General features: G+C 39.8%; 1 protein-coding gene across 10 annotated transcripts in view; it reads right to left on the bottom strand.

Moving 5' to 3' along the window:
• The window catches only part of CD200 (CD200 molecule), a 30,190-nt gene extending 12,745 nt beyond the window's left edge, over nt 1-17,445 (bottom strand). Inside the window, exons 1-6 of one of the 10 annotated variants that reach the window (XM_016941639.4) lie at nt 16,797-16,859; nt 15,145-15,162; nt 9,037-9,118; nt 4,819-5,145; nt 2,280-2,552; nt 276-383 (exon numbers count right to left, since the gene is read on the bottom strand). In XM_016941639.4, coding sequence (XP_016797128.1) covers nt 276-383; nt 2,280-2,552; nt 4,819-5,145; nt 9,037-9,118; nt 15,145-15,162; nt 16,797-16,808 — 820 coding nt within the window. In that variant the 5' untranslated portion in view covers nt 16,809-16,859. Of the gene's footprint in view, nt 1-225; nt 384-2,279; nt 2,553-4,818; nt 5,146-9,036; nt 9,119-14,006; nt 14,199-15,144; nt 15,163-16,796; nt 16,971-17,322 lie in introns of those variants that run through there. The other 9 variants (XM_063806990.1, XM_016941642.4, XM_063806988.1 and 6 more) reach the window with 9 other exon arrangements.
• Nucleotides 17,446-18,043: the final 598 nt, after the last annotated feature.

Genomic DNA, 18,043 nt, shown 5'->3' with positions numbered 1-18,043 from the left:
CCAGACTTCTTTCTTTGGTTCTATCACCATTGTTTGATTTCATTAGCTTTTAAGTCATCTTAGCAAACAAAAAGCAGAAATGTCCAATTTAATGTCCAATTGCAAGAAAATGCCCCGACGCATTTTAAAACAGTATCAACATTTCTGTATTTTGGAAACAACAGACAAAACACATTGTTGCCATTCCCTTATTTATATCTTCAAATGACTCACAAATTGTCATTAAAAATCAAATTTAATTTATGTCATTTTTTGAACTCCCTGTGACAACTCACCTCGGTCCTGATTCCGGTGACGTTTCCAGTACAGTAAGATTGAGATTAAGACGAGAAGAATTACCAGGGAAACAATGCTTAGCAATAGCGGAACTGAAAACCAATAGCCTATAGATATTGAAGAAAGAAAAAGGAAAATGACATCACAAGAAGAAATTGTTGAGGCAAAAAGTGATAAAGCAATAGAGTTGAGCTTTTAGTTAAAATTACCCTTAAATACATACATATGTAGGTTTATACGTATGACTTCATATTATTTTAATAATATTTAGATATTAGTAATAGCTAACATGTTTTATCTGGCTACTATGTAATAAGAGCTTTAAACTTATCTCATTTAATCCTCAAAACATCCCAAGAGTTATTATTTTCTAACAGATTTAAAGAAAACTGAGGCTTTGAGAATTTAACTGAGATCAAAATCAGAATAACAAATGGGATAGCCAAGGTTTGGTTGAAAGTCTGTTTGCCTCTAAAGCACATATTCTTTGCCATACTGTCTATTAAAAGAATACATGTTTATTGAGGAAATTGTAGAAAATGCAGAGAAGTGCAAAGAAAGACACATGAATCTCATGATTTCAACCCCCAGAGATAACTCATCTCAAAGTTTTTGTTAAATTTCGTCTTATCTATGTCTTTAATGCAACTCAGCCTAAATATCAGTTCCTCAGTGTCATGTTGCAATGCAAAGGCAAATGAGGAACTCCTTGATTTGGGAGTCTCTAGCGTCTTCTCCATACCTCCATAATGGGATTCGTCACATCATTATTTAACTGAACACCTCAGACCTCAGACAGGGATTTGTTTGATTTCTATAGGTCCAGTGCTTGACATAATGCTTTGAGCATGGAAGATTTTTGGTAAATGTTCACAGAATAAACAAACATTATACAAGTGGTATATAAACACTGTAAGTGACATAAGTCAAATCTGGCATTCTTGGAAAAAAAAAAAGACATTCTTTTTTAGGTTCTTGTTTTTCCAGGAAATATACCCTTTGCCATGGCTCAATCTGAAGATCTCTTCACAAATATCCAAATCCAACACTGCAAGTCTTTTTGACCAAATTTACCTAAATATCCAATTTCTGATTAGTCTGGGTTTTCAGGGACTCCAAAGGCCACTGCAGTAAAGAGGTGGGTGTAGAAAGCTTTTCCAGTTTATTGCTCATAATTTCTCCAAAAAAGAGGAGTAATACTTTTTAGGAGGCTTATTACTGACTGCTTCATCAAGAGTCAGTGCTTCAAAACTACACAGAGAAAAGACGTGGCTATTATTGCTAAAACTTCTTGTCTTTATAATCTCTGCTCCCTTTATTCTCTCCTCTGTCATTCTCACCTCTTGTATCTATGAGGCCCAGAGACAGTACTTTAGACAAAAACACAAGAAAGCAAAAAGGGACTTGGATAGGAGGCAGTTTGCTTTAAAATGGGTGATGAAAGCACTTCAGATAGGTCCCTTTCTCACAGTGTAGATTATACAGTGATTTCATCACAGATGTCACTTCTTCCAGGAAACCTTCCAAATATCCCCCAGATTGAGCCCCTCCTTCCCAACCTCCAATCCTCCCATGGTGCATCATAGCTTTCTCACTGGAGAATGTAATGCACAGTTTTACAATTGCCCATCCATTTATCTCTATTCCCTAGTAGACTAGAAGCTTAGAGACTGAGTCTTGCTCATTGCTGCACTTTTCATGTTCAACCGAAAGTCTGGCCCAGAACAGACCTAATTACATGTTAGTAGAGTGGAAGAAATAAATAAATGAATGGATCTCAGCAACAGCATTTGGTGTGTGGGCAATGAACCACATTTATGAAAGTAAAACTTGCTTTATTTGTTTCTTCAATTTTTTTGTTTTGTTTTGTTTTTTCCTTATTTGCCCCATTCTTTCTCCAAATAGATTATGCTAAGAGGCTGAAAACCTCTGCAGGACATTCACTGCCTTCCAGGTGCATGCACACAGACACAACCACAGCCACCTTGCTCACTTTCTCTTACCTTTGTTGACGGTTTGCTTAAAGTCGGTCACAGTCCCCAGGTGCAGCACCTGGCAGATCACCTCCTTCCCCACCTGATTCTTAGGGTCTTTGATATGGAGGATGCTGGTAACAGACGTGGTCCCATTTGGGTGAGACAGAGTCACTGTACTATTTTCAATCCCTGACCGAGGGACCTTCCAGAAGACCATGGGGGCTGGGCGGGCAGTGGCAGAGCAAGTGATATTTAGGTGGTCTTCAGAGAATTTGTAGTGAAGGGATACTATGGGCTGTACTGGGACAAAAAATAAATATGATCTGTTATCAGTTAAGCACCTGGTCTGAGTCCTGCAGTCTCCTCAGAGAGATGAAGGAAATATGCTTATAGAAAGATAATGGAGGCTAGAAAGATAGCATGGCATATCCTACCCAAACTGGGGACTTTCCAGTTCCTCTTGTGTCTAATTTTCTGATCTGCAGGATGGAGACTGGCCTAGTACAAACTTGTGATGAGAAAGACCCTTTCTGTAATTTGTCTGTAGCAGAATTTGTCAGATGGACATAGAGTATTGAGAAGTCAGATGATACTTTTCTCTCCCAAACAGTCCTAATTATTCTGTTCTCTTCCAGGGGCAATGCAGCATCTCTGCCTTCTGGGTATTCCTCTTAAATGGCTTGACAATAACCACCAACCAGCACTGCCATACATGTGTCCTGTACCTATCAGAGGCACTAGGGCAGTTTTGGAACAGAGAGCCCATAGAAAGGCTACTGCTTAGAGATAGCCATTTTCTTCTTGGAGCTGGACCAGTGAATTAGACGCATGGAGGAGAGCTGGAAAATCCCTTTTTGGAAGAGCTACACAAAACCAAAATTTGGAATTCGTAGCTAATAACCATAAAAATTAAGAAATGACTGTTGGAAGAGCACTGGAAATCACCTGATTAAGTTAAGAAAAAATAACTAGCTTATGAGAAAATTATTTTCAGGCCAGCTGTAGCCTGTACCCTTTTGAAAATCCCCTGACTAGTGAGTTCATTTTTGTTGGAATATAGAATTTTTCTTTTCTAAGCAGATGTAAACTTGTCTTTCTGTGGTTGGCTTTGGAGCCCACAAGTTAATTAAATGGCAGTGCTAACTGAAAGCCTGGACTGTGCTTATAGGTTCAAGAGGCAGGTAGAAGACACTGGGTTGGGGAAGTAGGGCTATGGAACTGTGGCTCTGGCTAAGATTAGTAATGTCTGTGAGCACTGGAAGAAGGGAAACAAAAATGAAAAAACATGAATATGGTTGATGGGCCAGACTGAGTGTTGAGGTCCTATGATGTATCAAAGAATGGCTTACATGAAAGTTATAAGGTGTGGATGGAAAAGGTCAGTGTGGAAGAGAACAGAATTACTAGCTTTAAAGCTCAGAGACATCTGCTTTTCAGGAAAAAAAAATACAAAAGTCTATGAGTGAAGGAAGGAGACTAAGAGAAAGAAAGGTGAGGAAAAGAGGAAGAGAATAAAAAGGAACAGAAATGAGAAAAATATGACACAAGAAAAAAAGAAAAATTAGGAGGAAGGAAAGAAGAAAGGAAGGCAGAGAGGGAGGAAAGGAAGGAAGGAGACAGGGAGGAGAAACAGAAAAAGAGAGAATGAAAGAAGTGGAAATCAAGAAAGAAATGACATAAGATTCTACAGAGAGGACTCATTATAGGCAAAATAAGTAAAAGAAATTTCTTTTGGCATTGTCCTGTCTCCCTTGCATTCTCATCTACTAAGCCTTTTCTTCCCTGTGGGCAATATTATTGGCATGAGTAAACTCTCACCTTAATATTCCTAATAACCATAAGTTTGTCCTCTACTCCCTAAAACTACTGTCATGTGTGCCATGCTCCAAAGTAATCTCTTATTCTCACTTCGTAATCTTTCATCTCAGCTGTGTGTCAGTTAAGAAGAATCTCATCAAACTAAGCCTCTTGGATTTTAAAAGAATGCTCTTGCCCAGTTATATCTTTAGTTGGCATCATTTCAGGTATGAAAAGGCTCTGCTCTATGTGCCCTTATCAATCCTGAAAGAGCTATCTCCCCAAGCAAAATGAGAAGGACAATCATAACTGGCTCAAGGCTAGTCCAATCTGGCTCTGTCCTTAGATCCAAAAAGTTGAAGTTGTAAGTGACCCTAGAAATGATCTATTTCACACTTATTGTCCAGACAATGAAACTCCAGTGGAGAGTGGATAGGACCCTTCTAGGGTCGCATGATTGCTAGTGGCAAAGCCAGGTCTGAATCATATCACTGCTTATGGAGAACTTGTTGCCCTCACCATGGTCCTCAAATTTCTCCTGTTGACAGCAGGATCCCTCAGAGAAAAGATAGCTCCAGCCAAAGAACTCAGTGTAGCCCCATGAACTCTCCAAATAATCATAAACACAGCTATAGTAGACATGAAAGGCTATCTTCTCATGACCCTTTCTGTGGTTAAAATCCTGAAAAACTGGGCACTACGGCTATATTCCAAACATTCTTGCAAATAGTATTTCCAGACACAGACAATGATTCTCAGAGATTCTCACCATAGACGGTGAGGCAGGCCGTTCCTGAGATCTTCCCAAAACCAAAGGTATTGAAGAGACACATGTAACACCCTTCATCCTCCAGGGTGATATTCCAGAAGGTGATGGTTGAGTTTTGGAGTCCCAGCTGGGTAATGTTTATCTTGTCCTTATAGGCAGGCTGGATCACCACCCCATGGTTCTCGCTGAAGGTGACCATGTTTTCTGGGCTTACAGCTTTCTTTTTCTGCCATGTCACAATGAGGGCTTCCTGGGCATTTTGCAGAGAGCATTTTAAGGAAGCAGGTGTGTACAGCTGCTCTCTTTCATCCTGGGTCACCACTTGCACTATGGAATCATAAAAGAACATTTATATTTAAAGACTGTAACACACATACACTTTTTCCTGATTATAAATAAAATGTATATTCGATGTCAAATATAGAAAAGAGAGAGAAAATGCAAAAAAGAAAACATTTATTTACATTCCTACGTGATGCCAGAGAAATATATAGGTTCAAGTATGTTTGTTCAATCTTTAAAGAATAGTAGCAGAGTAGAAAAACAAGAGAGCAACTCTCAGTTACAAGAAATTGTGAATGATCTGTGTAAGCTGCGAAGTAGGTACAATGAGATTGAAGATGTAAACTGCCAGGTAGGATAGCAGCTTCACCAATCTTGTCCATGCTTGGAGAAGTAGAAGCAAAGAGCAGGAAAAGGCCAAAGGATAACAGGCAGAGTGACCACTGTAAGTAAAGAAGATGGAGCAGCCCTATGCATTCCACACAAACACACACACATACACAATCTACAAAGGAAGCAGGTGGAACAGAGGTGTCTGCCTCCAGGAAGCAAGAGTGTATATAGGAACATAGGTAAAGAGATTTATGGGACAATGTTCTGGAGGATCTTGAAGCTTTGGCACACAAATAATAATTTACACACCCTCTGCTTTCACTAAATGCTGTGGTGGTAATTTCTTCCCTTCCTCAATATTAGCAACTCATACCATCATACATTATTTGATGGAAAATCTCAACATAAAAACAAATAGCCAAACTTTTGAGAAAGCCAATACAATGAAAGAGAAATAATAAACTTTACAAACCCAATAACTCATACAAAATGAATAAAGATGTCATAAGACAATAAATACTTTGACATGAATACATGTGATGATATAAGTGTAATAAAAGCATAATAAAAGCATTATGAATAGTAGAAATTAGAGATATAGAAAATGAGGAATATAAAATTGCAACAGATTGGCTGACTTAGCAAAATAGATGCTACTGAAGAGTAAATTAGTAAAAAGTAAGAACAGGCCATGAAATTATTCTAGAATGTAGCACAAAGAGATAATGATATGGAAGGGATTAAGGAAAAATTCAATAAGTAGACTTAAATGTTCCAAAATCAGTTCAGTAAGACTTCTAAAAGGAGAGAAAAAAAAGAATGGAAGACAAAACCACTGTAAGAAGGGAAAAATTATTTTTCAAAATGATAAAAGGAACAATCTAAAATCAGATCTATTATAGTAATCATAAACCTTTATGCACCTAACAACATAACTCCGAAATATATAAAGCAAAACTAATAGAATTACAAAGAAAAAAATTTAAATTCACAATCATACCGAGAACCTTCAATTTAATATATTTAAACAATTGTTAAAGGAAAAAAGTTAAATAGGAAATTTGAAAAACTGCCAGGTACAGTGGCTGATGCCTGTAATCCTGGTGCTTTGGCAAGTCAAAGTAGAAGACTCACTTGAGGCCAGGAGTTCAAGATCAGCGTGGGCAAGAGATGAGACCCTTATCTCTACAAGAAATGTAAAAATTAGCCACCCGTAGCGTCATGTACTTGTAGTCCTGGCTACTCAGGAGCATAGGACAGGAAGATTGCTTAAGGCCAGGAGTTCAAGGATGCAGTGAGCAATGATCACAGCACTGTACTCCAGCCTGGGTGACAAGGTAAGTCCATGTCACAAAGAAAAGAAAATTTGAAAAACAATATATATTTATATATATACTTTAGGTATTTAATATTATCAATGTTTTATATGTTTATATTATATACACTATATACTTTATATGTATGTAGATCTCTCTCTCTGTGTGTGTATAAATATAAATTTCTTCCCTTCTCCAATATTAGCAACTCATACTATGATAGATTATTTGATGGAAAATCTCAACATAATAACAAATAGCCAAACTTTTGAGAAAGTCAATACAACGAAAGAGAAATAATAAACTTTACAAACCCAATAACTCATACTAAATGAATAAAGATATCATAAGACGCACACACACACAGACACACACACTTTACTCAAAGAAAGGATGTATAATCTTTTCAAAACACACATAAAACATTCCTCCAAATTGAACTCAAAATAGGCTACAAAAAAGTTGCTACCCTATGTATGGCCTTGAACACCGTTCATAATACAATAAAATTAGAAATTTACATACTTCTTTTAAATCTTAGGTACACCGGAAAGCATAGAAAAAATCATAAATTATTATAACTGAATGACAATGAGAACATAATATGTTAAAAATCTATAGAAATGGGTAAGACATGCCTGGTGCAGTGGCTCGCGCCTGTAATCCCAGCACTTTGGGAGGCCGAGGCGAGTGGATCACTTGAGGTCAGGAGTTTGAGACCAACCTGGCCAACAAAGTGAAACCCTGTTTCTACTAAAAATACAAAAATTAGCCAGGTGTGGTGGCGGGCACCTGTAATCCCAGCTACTCAGGAGGCTGAGGCAGGAGAATTGCTTGAACCCGAGAGGCAGAGGTTGCAGTGAGCTGAGACTGTGCCACTGCACTCCAGCCTGGGTGACAGAGTGAAATTTCATAGAAAGAGAGAGAGAAAGGAAGAAAGAAAGAAAGAAAGAAAGAAAGAAAGAAAGAAAGAAAGAAAGAAAGAAAGAAAGGACAGTTCTCAGAGAAACATTTAATTCTAGCAACATTTAATAGAAAAGAAGAGATACTTAAAAATGAATACACTTACTTCCAAACCTCCTACCCTCCCTTTCAAATATTGCAGTGAATTAATAAAGATAAAGACACTAATAAAATGGTACACAAAATGTAAACTTGATCACAAGCATCCAGACTTGTTTTTAAAGACTGCTAATCTGGATAAAATGTTGACAAGTATAAGTAGAAAAAAAAAGAAGGCTGAGCAAACAAGCAACTCCCCCACAATATCAGGGAATGAAAGATGGGTATAACAAATACAGGCTGGAACCCCTGAGTATTGCATGATTCAAAACTAAATGATGTATATTCTTGGAAGATGTGAAAAGTTCTGGGAAACTATCTGTTGCTAGGATTGAGACTTCTTGAAAGTTTGTTGAGATTTTGCAGACCAGAGATTTGAAGAAATTACTGCTTTTAGAAGGCAGAGTGAAAGGGAACTCAAAACTAGAGTTCAACTCTTAGATGAGTTTTTTTTTTTTTTTCTTTTTGACTATGGAAGAAATCGTTTAGGGGAAATTTACAATTCTTTCCTACCTCTATGGAATCTCACTTAGATTCCTCTGGTCAGTTGATAAGTCCTGTGATGAATGTTGTGGACCAGAGTTGGAGATGGGCATGAAGCCCATCTGATCTTCACCAGCATCACCCACATCTGTGGAGGCTGATGCTGAGCAACATCACACTGCAAGTGATGAAAAGGCCAGTGGTAAAGTGAGTGTGGCCTCCCAAGGAACTGAGGAGGAAGAGCTAGGAACTTCGGTAGATAAGTAGATGGCACAACCAAATTTGTTATACAACAGATAATATGAGCCTATATAACATCTACATTTCATTGTTTTCTACATTTTTCTGTAAAAAGGTAACACACCCAATTTTAAGGCTTACTGCCAGATTACTTTCCAAAAAGATTGAATTCAAGCATTCCCATATATTTAAAAACAGAGGAAATCATTATTTGTAATTCAATTCAGTAAGTGAAAAATGACATTTTAAAATGGAGGATTTTTTCATAAGTCTGGTTCATCTACTATGGAAACGGCTTCTAAATATCAAAGTGTGCTTCTACATCGAAAACAAAAGTGTGGAAAGCAGAAAAGAACCACGTCCACTCCTCCAGGCAGATTACATGCTTAAATAATTCATGCAGACAAATGGAACCAGCACAGCACAAACAATACTGGCTAAATGTCTTCACCCCAGAAATTGTGTTTGCTAGTCTCCAAGCAGGGGAATTGAGTTTCTTTACCTTGTGCTGTGCACAGCACCACTGCTGCCATGACCCAAACCAGGCTGTAGGTAGACAGATGACAGAAGGGCATCCTGATCACCTGAAGACAGAAAGCAAAGTACAGAAATGGGGGTTTGGATTTGGACAAATCCAAGGAAGCTTCAATCTAATCGCTATTTCAGGGAATGTTGTAGCTAAGTTTTTACCCCCCAGAGAATTTTGGTTTTGTGGGAGCAGAACTAGAGGTTATAAATGGAAGAAATAACAAAGCATGCTCAGGATATGAGGAGGGAAAAGCAGCAGCGTGGCTTCAACACAATAGCAATGCCTGGCAATTTGGGGCCTTGCTCCTGAAGCCACCATTGTCAAGAGCGAGGTCTCAAAGACATAGGATCACTGGGGAAAACAAACTGGCTTAAATAAATACAGAAAATGCTGAGAATACAAATGTTATACAGCATCCACTTCCCAAAAAATCCATGTCTGTTAATGTTAAAAATGTAACTCAGAGAGTAACCACTTTTCAAGAACATTATTTGACTGCCTTGAATTTTGTTGACGTTGATTTTAACTCTGCAAGTCTTACATATAAACTGCATGTTTTAAAAAGCAGTACTGGCTTTAATTTTTTCCTTCGCTGCCTTATTTTCATGTGTCTGGGCAGAAATCCTCGGCCTTCTTATAAATCTTGGGAGTATTTAAGATAATGTTATTCTGGGCATCATCCTTCTATAAAATGATAAGTCAGGGTAGAGGCAGTTGAACTTTTCTCTGCAATAGTGCCATGGATCCATTCATCTGGTCTGTACGTATGTTCATACTAAGGGGCAAAGGAAAGAAATGTAACTTTTTCCTTTATTTTTTCTATATTTCTATTTTTCATAATAGAGATGATTAAAAAATGTAACTTTTATCTGTTTTTAACTGAACTTTATTTTTATTTCATGTTACTATTCCAACTGGAGATAAGAATTTACTTCCAGTCAATGTTGCATAATCTCTGTCAATTCGGTCTCTCACCACCACAATAACCCATAATTGTCCCAATCTCTCGCATTGCGTCTGCATTCCTGGGGGTTCACAAAATGCCCAGCTATGAGACAGGACTGCTAATCATTGATTACAACCATCTATTATGCTAGCATTGGCTAAAATGGCTGTGTTCCCCTCAAGTCATCACTGTCATTAGTTTGTGCAATTATTGCTCACAAGATGAACTGGTGCTTGCTCATGTTCTTCCAGGCTGTCCCTGGGTTCCCCTTGTGCTGGATGAAAGAAAATTCTACAAGGCTTTCTGCCTAAATTCCTGTGTATCAATCCATCTCTGTTTTACTGTTCACTTGCCATGATGGACAAGCATGCTGCTTCCTACAGTCCCTTTAGGGGACTGTGAGACACAGGTATTATTTTTTTTCTTGGATCTCAACAACTACTTGCAGGTTCTATTTTCTACTCTCCTGAACTTTCCCATGTCTGGGGCCTGGACACAGGGCCTTATTTTGGGGATGCAAACTGGTATCTGAGCATAGACATCAATCAGTCCCATTTTGCTCTCCCAGCCTACAAAATATTTATCTCCCTGAGCCAGAAAAGCTAGTTCCTCCATCACTCTGCATTCATCCAATCAACCCTTTCTAGCATGAACATTATATCCTTGGTCTTTTAGCATTTAGTCTTTTGAAACTGGAATGCCAAGGCTCTTGGTATTGCAAAATTTTGGCTTTTGAAACTAAAATTTATTTTCTGCTTAGTATTCCTTCTCTAAGGCAATGGAAGCTTAATTGTCTGACTTGAAAGACCAGAGGACAAAAATAAAGTACTGGAATAAAAAATCACACCAGATGATACATTAAAATAATACTCCAACTTATATTTTGCATAAGGTTACTAAACCACTAATGCTAACATTTATTGAACATTTATTATGTACTAGGCACTGTTCTTAGCACTTGAGATAAAGCATTTCATCCAATATTTCATATAATCTATATAGGAAGCACTATTATTATCATCATTTTCAAAATAAAGAATATGAGGCACAGAGAAGTTAAGTAAATTGCCCAAGGTCACACAGCTGTGAAGTGACAGAGAAGGGATTTAAGCCCAGGCAGTCTGGTTTCAGAGCTCATAACCATAATTACCACACTATCTTGCCTCCCCTATGTATAAAGTTTTGTTGGTTTAAAAATTTTGACACATCGTCACAAAAGTACATTGTTATTGCCTATGACCAAATCATTGTTGTGAGGAATTACCAAACTGCTATTCACACAGCAATCCCTGCTTCATTGCCCTGCAACAATATGTTAAATTCAATTTTGAAGCTGTTTTTAAAAAGCATTTAAACCGGTTTCCACAGAGCCAAGGAATCTCTGAAAGCCATTGAGTCATTGTCTAGAAGCTCTGCTAGTAATAAAGCATGACCCCATCTGTCACTACCTGCAGCTCAGCACCTACAAACATGCTACCCAATCTCATGTCACTGTGCTTTCCACCTTGAACACCAAGCTCCACTTCACCATTCTTTCAATGACTTGAAATTACCAAGCTATTTCCTACATTAGTTCTTTTCTCTTTCCTTCTGCCTAAGATGCTGTCAGTTGAATAAAAAAAACATGAAGGAATGATGAATAATTAAATTTATGAATAACATCAAATTAATCGTCATTTTACCCAAAACAGCTACTTTTTTGTACTTTTATCTCCCAGGCACTCAAGTCATCCAGGATGAATCATTTTTCCCCTACCTAGATATGGAATTAGTCACTTTACACATTAGATTCTCGCATGTGAAGTGTCTGTTCCTTGGTACCCATGTGAAGTGTCTGTTCTTTACCACCCTAGTCTCAGCTCATAACACTAGGTGTTTTGTGCAGTAGTCTTGTCTTCTATTGGAACTGAACTTTTGCCCATATAGTTGGCCCACCGTATCTGTTGGTTCTGTATCCGTGGATTCAGATAACCACAGATGGAAAATATATTTTTTAAAAAAGCATCTGCACTGAACAAACACAGATTTTTGTCATTATTGCCTAAATAAGACAGCATAAGAACTATTTATATAGAATTTATATTGTATTAAAATTATAAATAATCAAGAGATGAGTTTATATATATGGGAGGATATGCATAGGTTATATGCAAATATTACAGCATTTCATATAAGGGACTTGCACCATCCACCAATTGGTATCTGTGAGGGTCTTGGAACAAAGCCCCCATGGACCCCAAGGGACAACTATACTTCTTTAATTTATTCTATTATTAATCATCTCTATTGAGTCTGACTTCATGCCAGGCACTATGGTAGGTACTTTGGAGACAATGGTGCATAAGGCAGATATAGTCCCTAACTTAGTTAAGTTTACTATCCAGCTTATGTATTTACACACTATTGACAGATTAATTTTCCTTAAATTCCTCTTTGTACAAGATGCCATCCTCTTCTATAGCCCCTAACTATCTAGAGAAAATTGTTCAAAGTTCTTAGCCTGTTTTCATTCTTGCAAATTCATTTCCATTGCCTTCCTATGTATCCCCTCCCTGCCAGCTAGCCTTTTCTACTTCTAAACGCACCACGCAATTTCCCGCCTTGGTATTTTTGCTTGAGCCATTCCTCCTACATGAAATGTCTTCCCCCTCACTTGTATTTATGTAAGGTCTTACTTTTATGAGCCTGATTACAGTCATCTTGCCACACAGATCCTCCTCTTCGGAAGCATTTTCTGCTTAGGTCTTTTGGAACTTTTAGTGCTCCAAGAAGATTCAAGCCTCTTCCTCCAGTGCCAAAGGGGTCCCATCTCCCTTTGTCTGCCATGCCACAGCTTCCAGATCTTGTCTGAACACACCCATCTGCTTTCCAGTTTGAGAGAAAATGACTACTTCCCAAATATACCCACCATATACCCCACACCTTCAGACACTGTTTCCAGCATGCTTACTACCTGTCAACACCCCTCACCCCCCGCCACTCCCCCAGCTATCAGTCTTTCATTCTCTCTTGTCAGTGAAAAAAATTATAGCACTAAAGCAGACTTGACAGTTTTGAAACTACTGTTCTTTCTCAGACTGAGTTAAATTCCTGAGGTTGGGACATTGTCTGCTTGTTTCATTAGAAACAGTCTCTTATTTGGCTCTGTCTATTCTTTTATGGTATTTAGCAGTATGATCATAGTCTTCCATAAAGTAGTGGTCTCTTGGTGCCTGTCTCATTGCCCCCCAAGAACCTCAATATCCACTGAATCCTGTTGCTTTAGCGGGATGTCCTGACCACTTTTTCCTTAATAAACCCATCATGGGCATCCCTTTCTGAAGTTGTATGTTCTTATCGGCTCCTGTTTAGCCCCATCTGTTGCTACTATAATTTGAAGCTGATTTCTAGAATATTGGCCCATAATCACTTAAATGACCTTGCTTTAGGGTCAGGATCATTGCTAAAGGGTGGTATTCTACCTGTGGGAATCCCATCCCCTCATTCTCAGTGTTTGCCTTAACTAAGCCCTATTTTTGCCATTCCTTTTAGATACAATGACTTCCCTGCTGGAATTCATTTTCCTTATCCCTCCAAGCTGGGTCTTTCTGTTTGCCTTTCAATTTCTCTGGGATTTTTATTGTCTTGTGATGGCCTTCGTCCTGTGGGCTCAGGAGCAGCGGGTCGGGGAATGGAGTTCTCAAGGATCTAAATCTCTCCTCCTTTACCTGCCACAAGGATTTCTCTTCCTTTTCCTGTCCAATGGGAGCCACTCAATTTTAATATCCTCCTACTCAATGGATTTGTTAATTTTAATTCCAGTCAATACATGCCCTTTTCTTTCCTTATGAAACAGCCATGACCTAAACTTAATGAGGGAAATTTCAAGAGGAAGTACCAAACCAATTCCAAATAACAGGTGTTTCACAAACATTAATCTTATATAATAAGCTTCATTTTTCCTCTAGCAAGAGAAGTTACTAACCAAGTCCCTTCATAGGTAGGGGTAGAAAATTACCTGGTAATCATTGATGGTGGTCTTTCCTAGGAGTGTAGCTGTAAGGAGAGGGCCCCCAATTGTCCTGGTCAGAGTCTGTGGTTTGAGATCAATGAGATGATAAAAATTGGAGCCAATATTGTCTCAGCTCTCTTGGGGCCAACTTGTACCCTGGAGGTGGTTGTGTGTGTTGAGCACCAGAGCTGTCATGGTCTGGGTGAAGACCCAAGATCATGTTAGAGACTGGCCTGCTGGAAAAGGGCTCTTCTTCAGCACTCACTCTAACTGCCAGAGACAAGGAGTCTCCATCACTATCTCCATCACAGTATTCCTGATGGATCTTTCAGGATAGATGTCCTGGAAGGAATGATGTCTCGCCGCCCTGTGGCCTATCCCAAGTGCTGCCACATACCTGAGTGTCTTCTTGTCTTCAGCTAGAGAGAACCAATCACTTAGACTCTCATCCTGGACCCCATGCAGTGGCATCATAGTACACAGTAATACTGATCTTTGTGATGTAAGTTGCTTTTTCCTTACATCTCTAAGGCTACAGAGAATTCAAGATTATATCATCTGAAGGTGCCATTAGGACAAATTATTCTTTGCAGATATATTTTATTATTCGATACCCAAGCATACCATAAGCATGCTATCCCTTCCTTGTGACTTCTCTTCCTGTCTTCATAGGTCTAAGACTAATAACATAGTCACTGCTCTTTGAGAAACCCAAGATGGTTCAGCTGCCTGAATACATACAGCCTACAAAGATCTGCTCACCCTGCCCATCCACTGCTGGGTATTATACTCACAAAGGCTTTGGTTTTGAAGTGAAAAAAATATATAACTCGATAATTTTCTCAGTATTACTGAGACTGTTCCATCCTATCTAATTATCTAGGAAAGTCAGAAAAAATCAGGCCAAATATTTCCTCAGGCTCCATTGCCAGTGCCCACCCAACACATTTTGTTTTATTTTCAGCTAAGGCAATTGTGGAGACAGATACTGGCATTCCAATTCTATGTGATATTTTTTAAACCATTAGGCTTCTCTGACGTGGAAATCCAGGCTCTACCAGAGGCCATGATGAAGAATGCAGAATGGACAAGCTCTCATAGAGAAAATCTGTGTTTTAGGACAAGAGAGAAAGCAGATACATACCAAACCATATATTGTGGACTGGGAGCCAGCAATGTTAAGAAACAAAACACAGTGATTGAGGCAAAGGAAATCAGAAGGAAAGCCTTACTCTTAAATAGACACGTATTTTTATTTTACAGGTTTTTTTTCCTTGAGTCTGTGCAGAATAACTGAAAATACGACCAATCTGAAAACAACAGTATTTATATATTTACAGGGAGGTGACCGGGGCTAAAACAAATACTAGATTTGTGAGCAAAAGAAATCATTTTACCTCTCTGAGACTCCGGAAAAGTAATAGTACCAATCTAATGGTTAAAAAGACTAAATGAAGTAGTATATAAAGCTCCTAGAATACTGCCAGTAGAAATAAGCACTAAATAAATGTTGCTCTTATCTCACATAGTTATTATGAGAATTAGGCAATTAAAGCACTTAGTATAGAGCCTAGGTTATAGTAAATGCCAATACGTGTTAGGTAGCTAAAAAAATTAATCGATCAAATCATATAGGGGGAACTACAGTCCTGAAAACAAAGAAGCCCACTTATAACCCTTGCCATGCAGTCCAGGGTTCACAAAAACCTGGGTCTTACCAGACAGCTGCCCACCTGGTAGCTATATTGCCCCTATTCATGCCTCTTCCTCAGCAAGTTTCTATGTCCAAATCCACATTACCCCACATGTAGTCACAAGGACTTGGAAATATCAGCCTTTCCGCCTGTTTATGTGTAAAACGAGGTAATAATTCGTTTTTAGAAGGATAGTTACAAAGAAGATTAACAGCATCTAGCTTGCAGTAGACCGTAGCTCACAGACCACCATTCTCCTTTGTTAAGAAAGACAGTGAAATCATTGGCTATGTGGTCTTGCCAACAAACCATACATGAAAAAATTATCTTGAGGCATTCATTGTATTTGGATTCTTATACCAATATCATTGTATTTGGATTTCATATACCAATGGGATATATGAAAACCTTCTCCGTTTTTTGTCTTGTAAGCTGGTTCCGAATAAACAAAATGTCTGTTTCTCTAGATACCCGGGGTTAACCCTTCAAAGCATTATGATCACAGAGCATTTCAGCTCTCTCAAGTGTAGCTTCAGCTTTAACTGATCCTTCATGGCTTCCCCCAGGCAAGGGCTAGGAGGGAGAAAGGGGCTGCATAACAAAGAGGAGACGCAGGAGCTCTCCCGGAGAAAGCGAGCCTGGAAATCTGTATCTCCGCCGCAGCTTTTGGTGCCAATATGGAACCAATACAGCATTTCTCCTTCCCTTTTGGGGGCAGTTTAAGATAGGCTGTGCCTCCCCAGCTTTGGGAGCTGGAGCCAGTGAGCCGAGCCGAGCCTGCCCGGAGGATGCGCCAGCTTCGTCAGCGCGGATCAAGAGCCCCCGGAGTCCCGGCCTGGTGCATCTTTTTTTCAGGCAATTGGAATGGAGAATCTGGACGCCAGCAGCTGCCTGTAAACCACCCTTTGGAAGGCAAAATCCGCTTCTCAGCAAGATAAAGCGCTTAGAGAAAAGCGCTGCCATCAACACCGCTGATCTAGTCCCCGGACCAGATTGTGGCGAGAGCCGAAGCTCCGCGCCTTCCACTCGCCGCCCGCCCCAGGGCCACCGGCTCAACATCGCCCGCCCTGCGCCCTCCTTCCCAAGCCCCGGCCCCGCTCACCAGCCTCTCCATCCTCGCTCCTGGAGGCGCGCGCGAGCTGGCTGACTGCGGATGTGCGCCTGGAGCTCTGCTAGGCAGGCGGGAGGAGCGTCACCTGTGCCCCCGCCGCACCTCCCGCCTCTTCCTCCTCCCTAGACCCCCTCTTCCACTGCCTTTTCCCCACGCCCTCACAGGAGCGGAGGCTGTCTGTGTGGGGGGAATTAAATGATATTTATATTCAGCTTTGTCTATTTTCAGACATTTTTCCCTTTTCAAAGGTGACCGCTGGGGAAACTGACAAAGTGTTTGGAAAAAAAAAATCATTTTTTTTTTTTCCATTTTCCTGCTACCTGGACTGAGAAAGGAAATGAGGTGGGAGGTTGTGGAGATCAGTTGTTGAACTGTTAGCTCTTGATGTAGTGGCAAAGGATTCAAGCTGAATTTAACCAATGGACTTTTTTTTTTTTAAAGAAAAAACTTACATTTATTATTTTTAAATCCAGATTCAAATTATATATTTAAGCAATCAATTCCGTAATGATTTCACCTTTCATGATGTGATCAATTCTTTGGTGAAGAGTTTCCTTCCACTTGCATTAATGATGAGGATTCTTTTTTCCCTTCTCCTTCTCCTTCTTCTCCTTCTTCTTGAGACGGAGTCTCGCTCTGTCGCCCAGGCTGGAGTGCAGTGGCGCTATCTCGGCTCACTACAAGCTCCGCCTCCCGGGTTCACGCCATTCTCCTGCCTCAGCCTCCCGAGTAGCTGGGACTACAGATGCCCGCCACCATGCCCGGCTAATTTTTTGTATTTTTAGTAGAGACGGGGTTTCACCGTGTTAGCCAGGATGGTCTCGGTCTCTTGACCTCGTGATCCGCCCGCCTCGGCCTCCCAAAGTGCTGGGATTACAGGCTTGAGCCACCGCGCCCGGCCCTCCTCCTCCTCTTCCTCCTTCTCCGTCTCCTTCTCCTTCTCCTCCTTCTCCTTCTCCTCCTCCCCCTCCTCCTCCTCCTTCGTCTTCTTGTTCCAGAGTTCTTGGCTCTTAAAAAAAAAAAAAAGGACAAAGAAATCATCAAGTGTTCACCTCCTGAAGGCTTTTGTGTTTTACTACTACCACCCTCTCATAAGGAGCTGGGACAAAGCTTTGGGGTTTTGTTTTTGCTTCTTTTTACAGACAAAGTCTCGCTCTGTTGTCCAAGCGGGAATGCAGTGGTGCGATCATAACTCACTCCTGGGCTCAAGGGATCCTCTCACCTCAGCCTCTAGAGTA

The sequence above is a fragment of the Pan troglodytes genome, chromosome 2 (assembly GCF_028858775.2).
Source record: "Pan troglodytes isolate AG18354 chromosome 2, NHGRI_mPanTro3-v2.0_pri, whole genome shotgun sequence".
Taxonomy (NCBI): domain Eukaryota; kingdom Metazoa; phylum Chordata; class Mammalia; order Primates; family Hominidae; genus Pan; species Pan troglodytes.
This window is presented reverse-complemented; position numbering and strand designations above follow the sequence as displayed.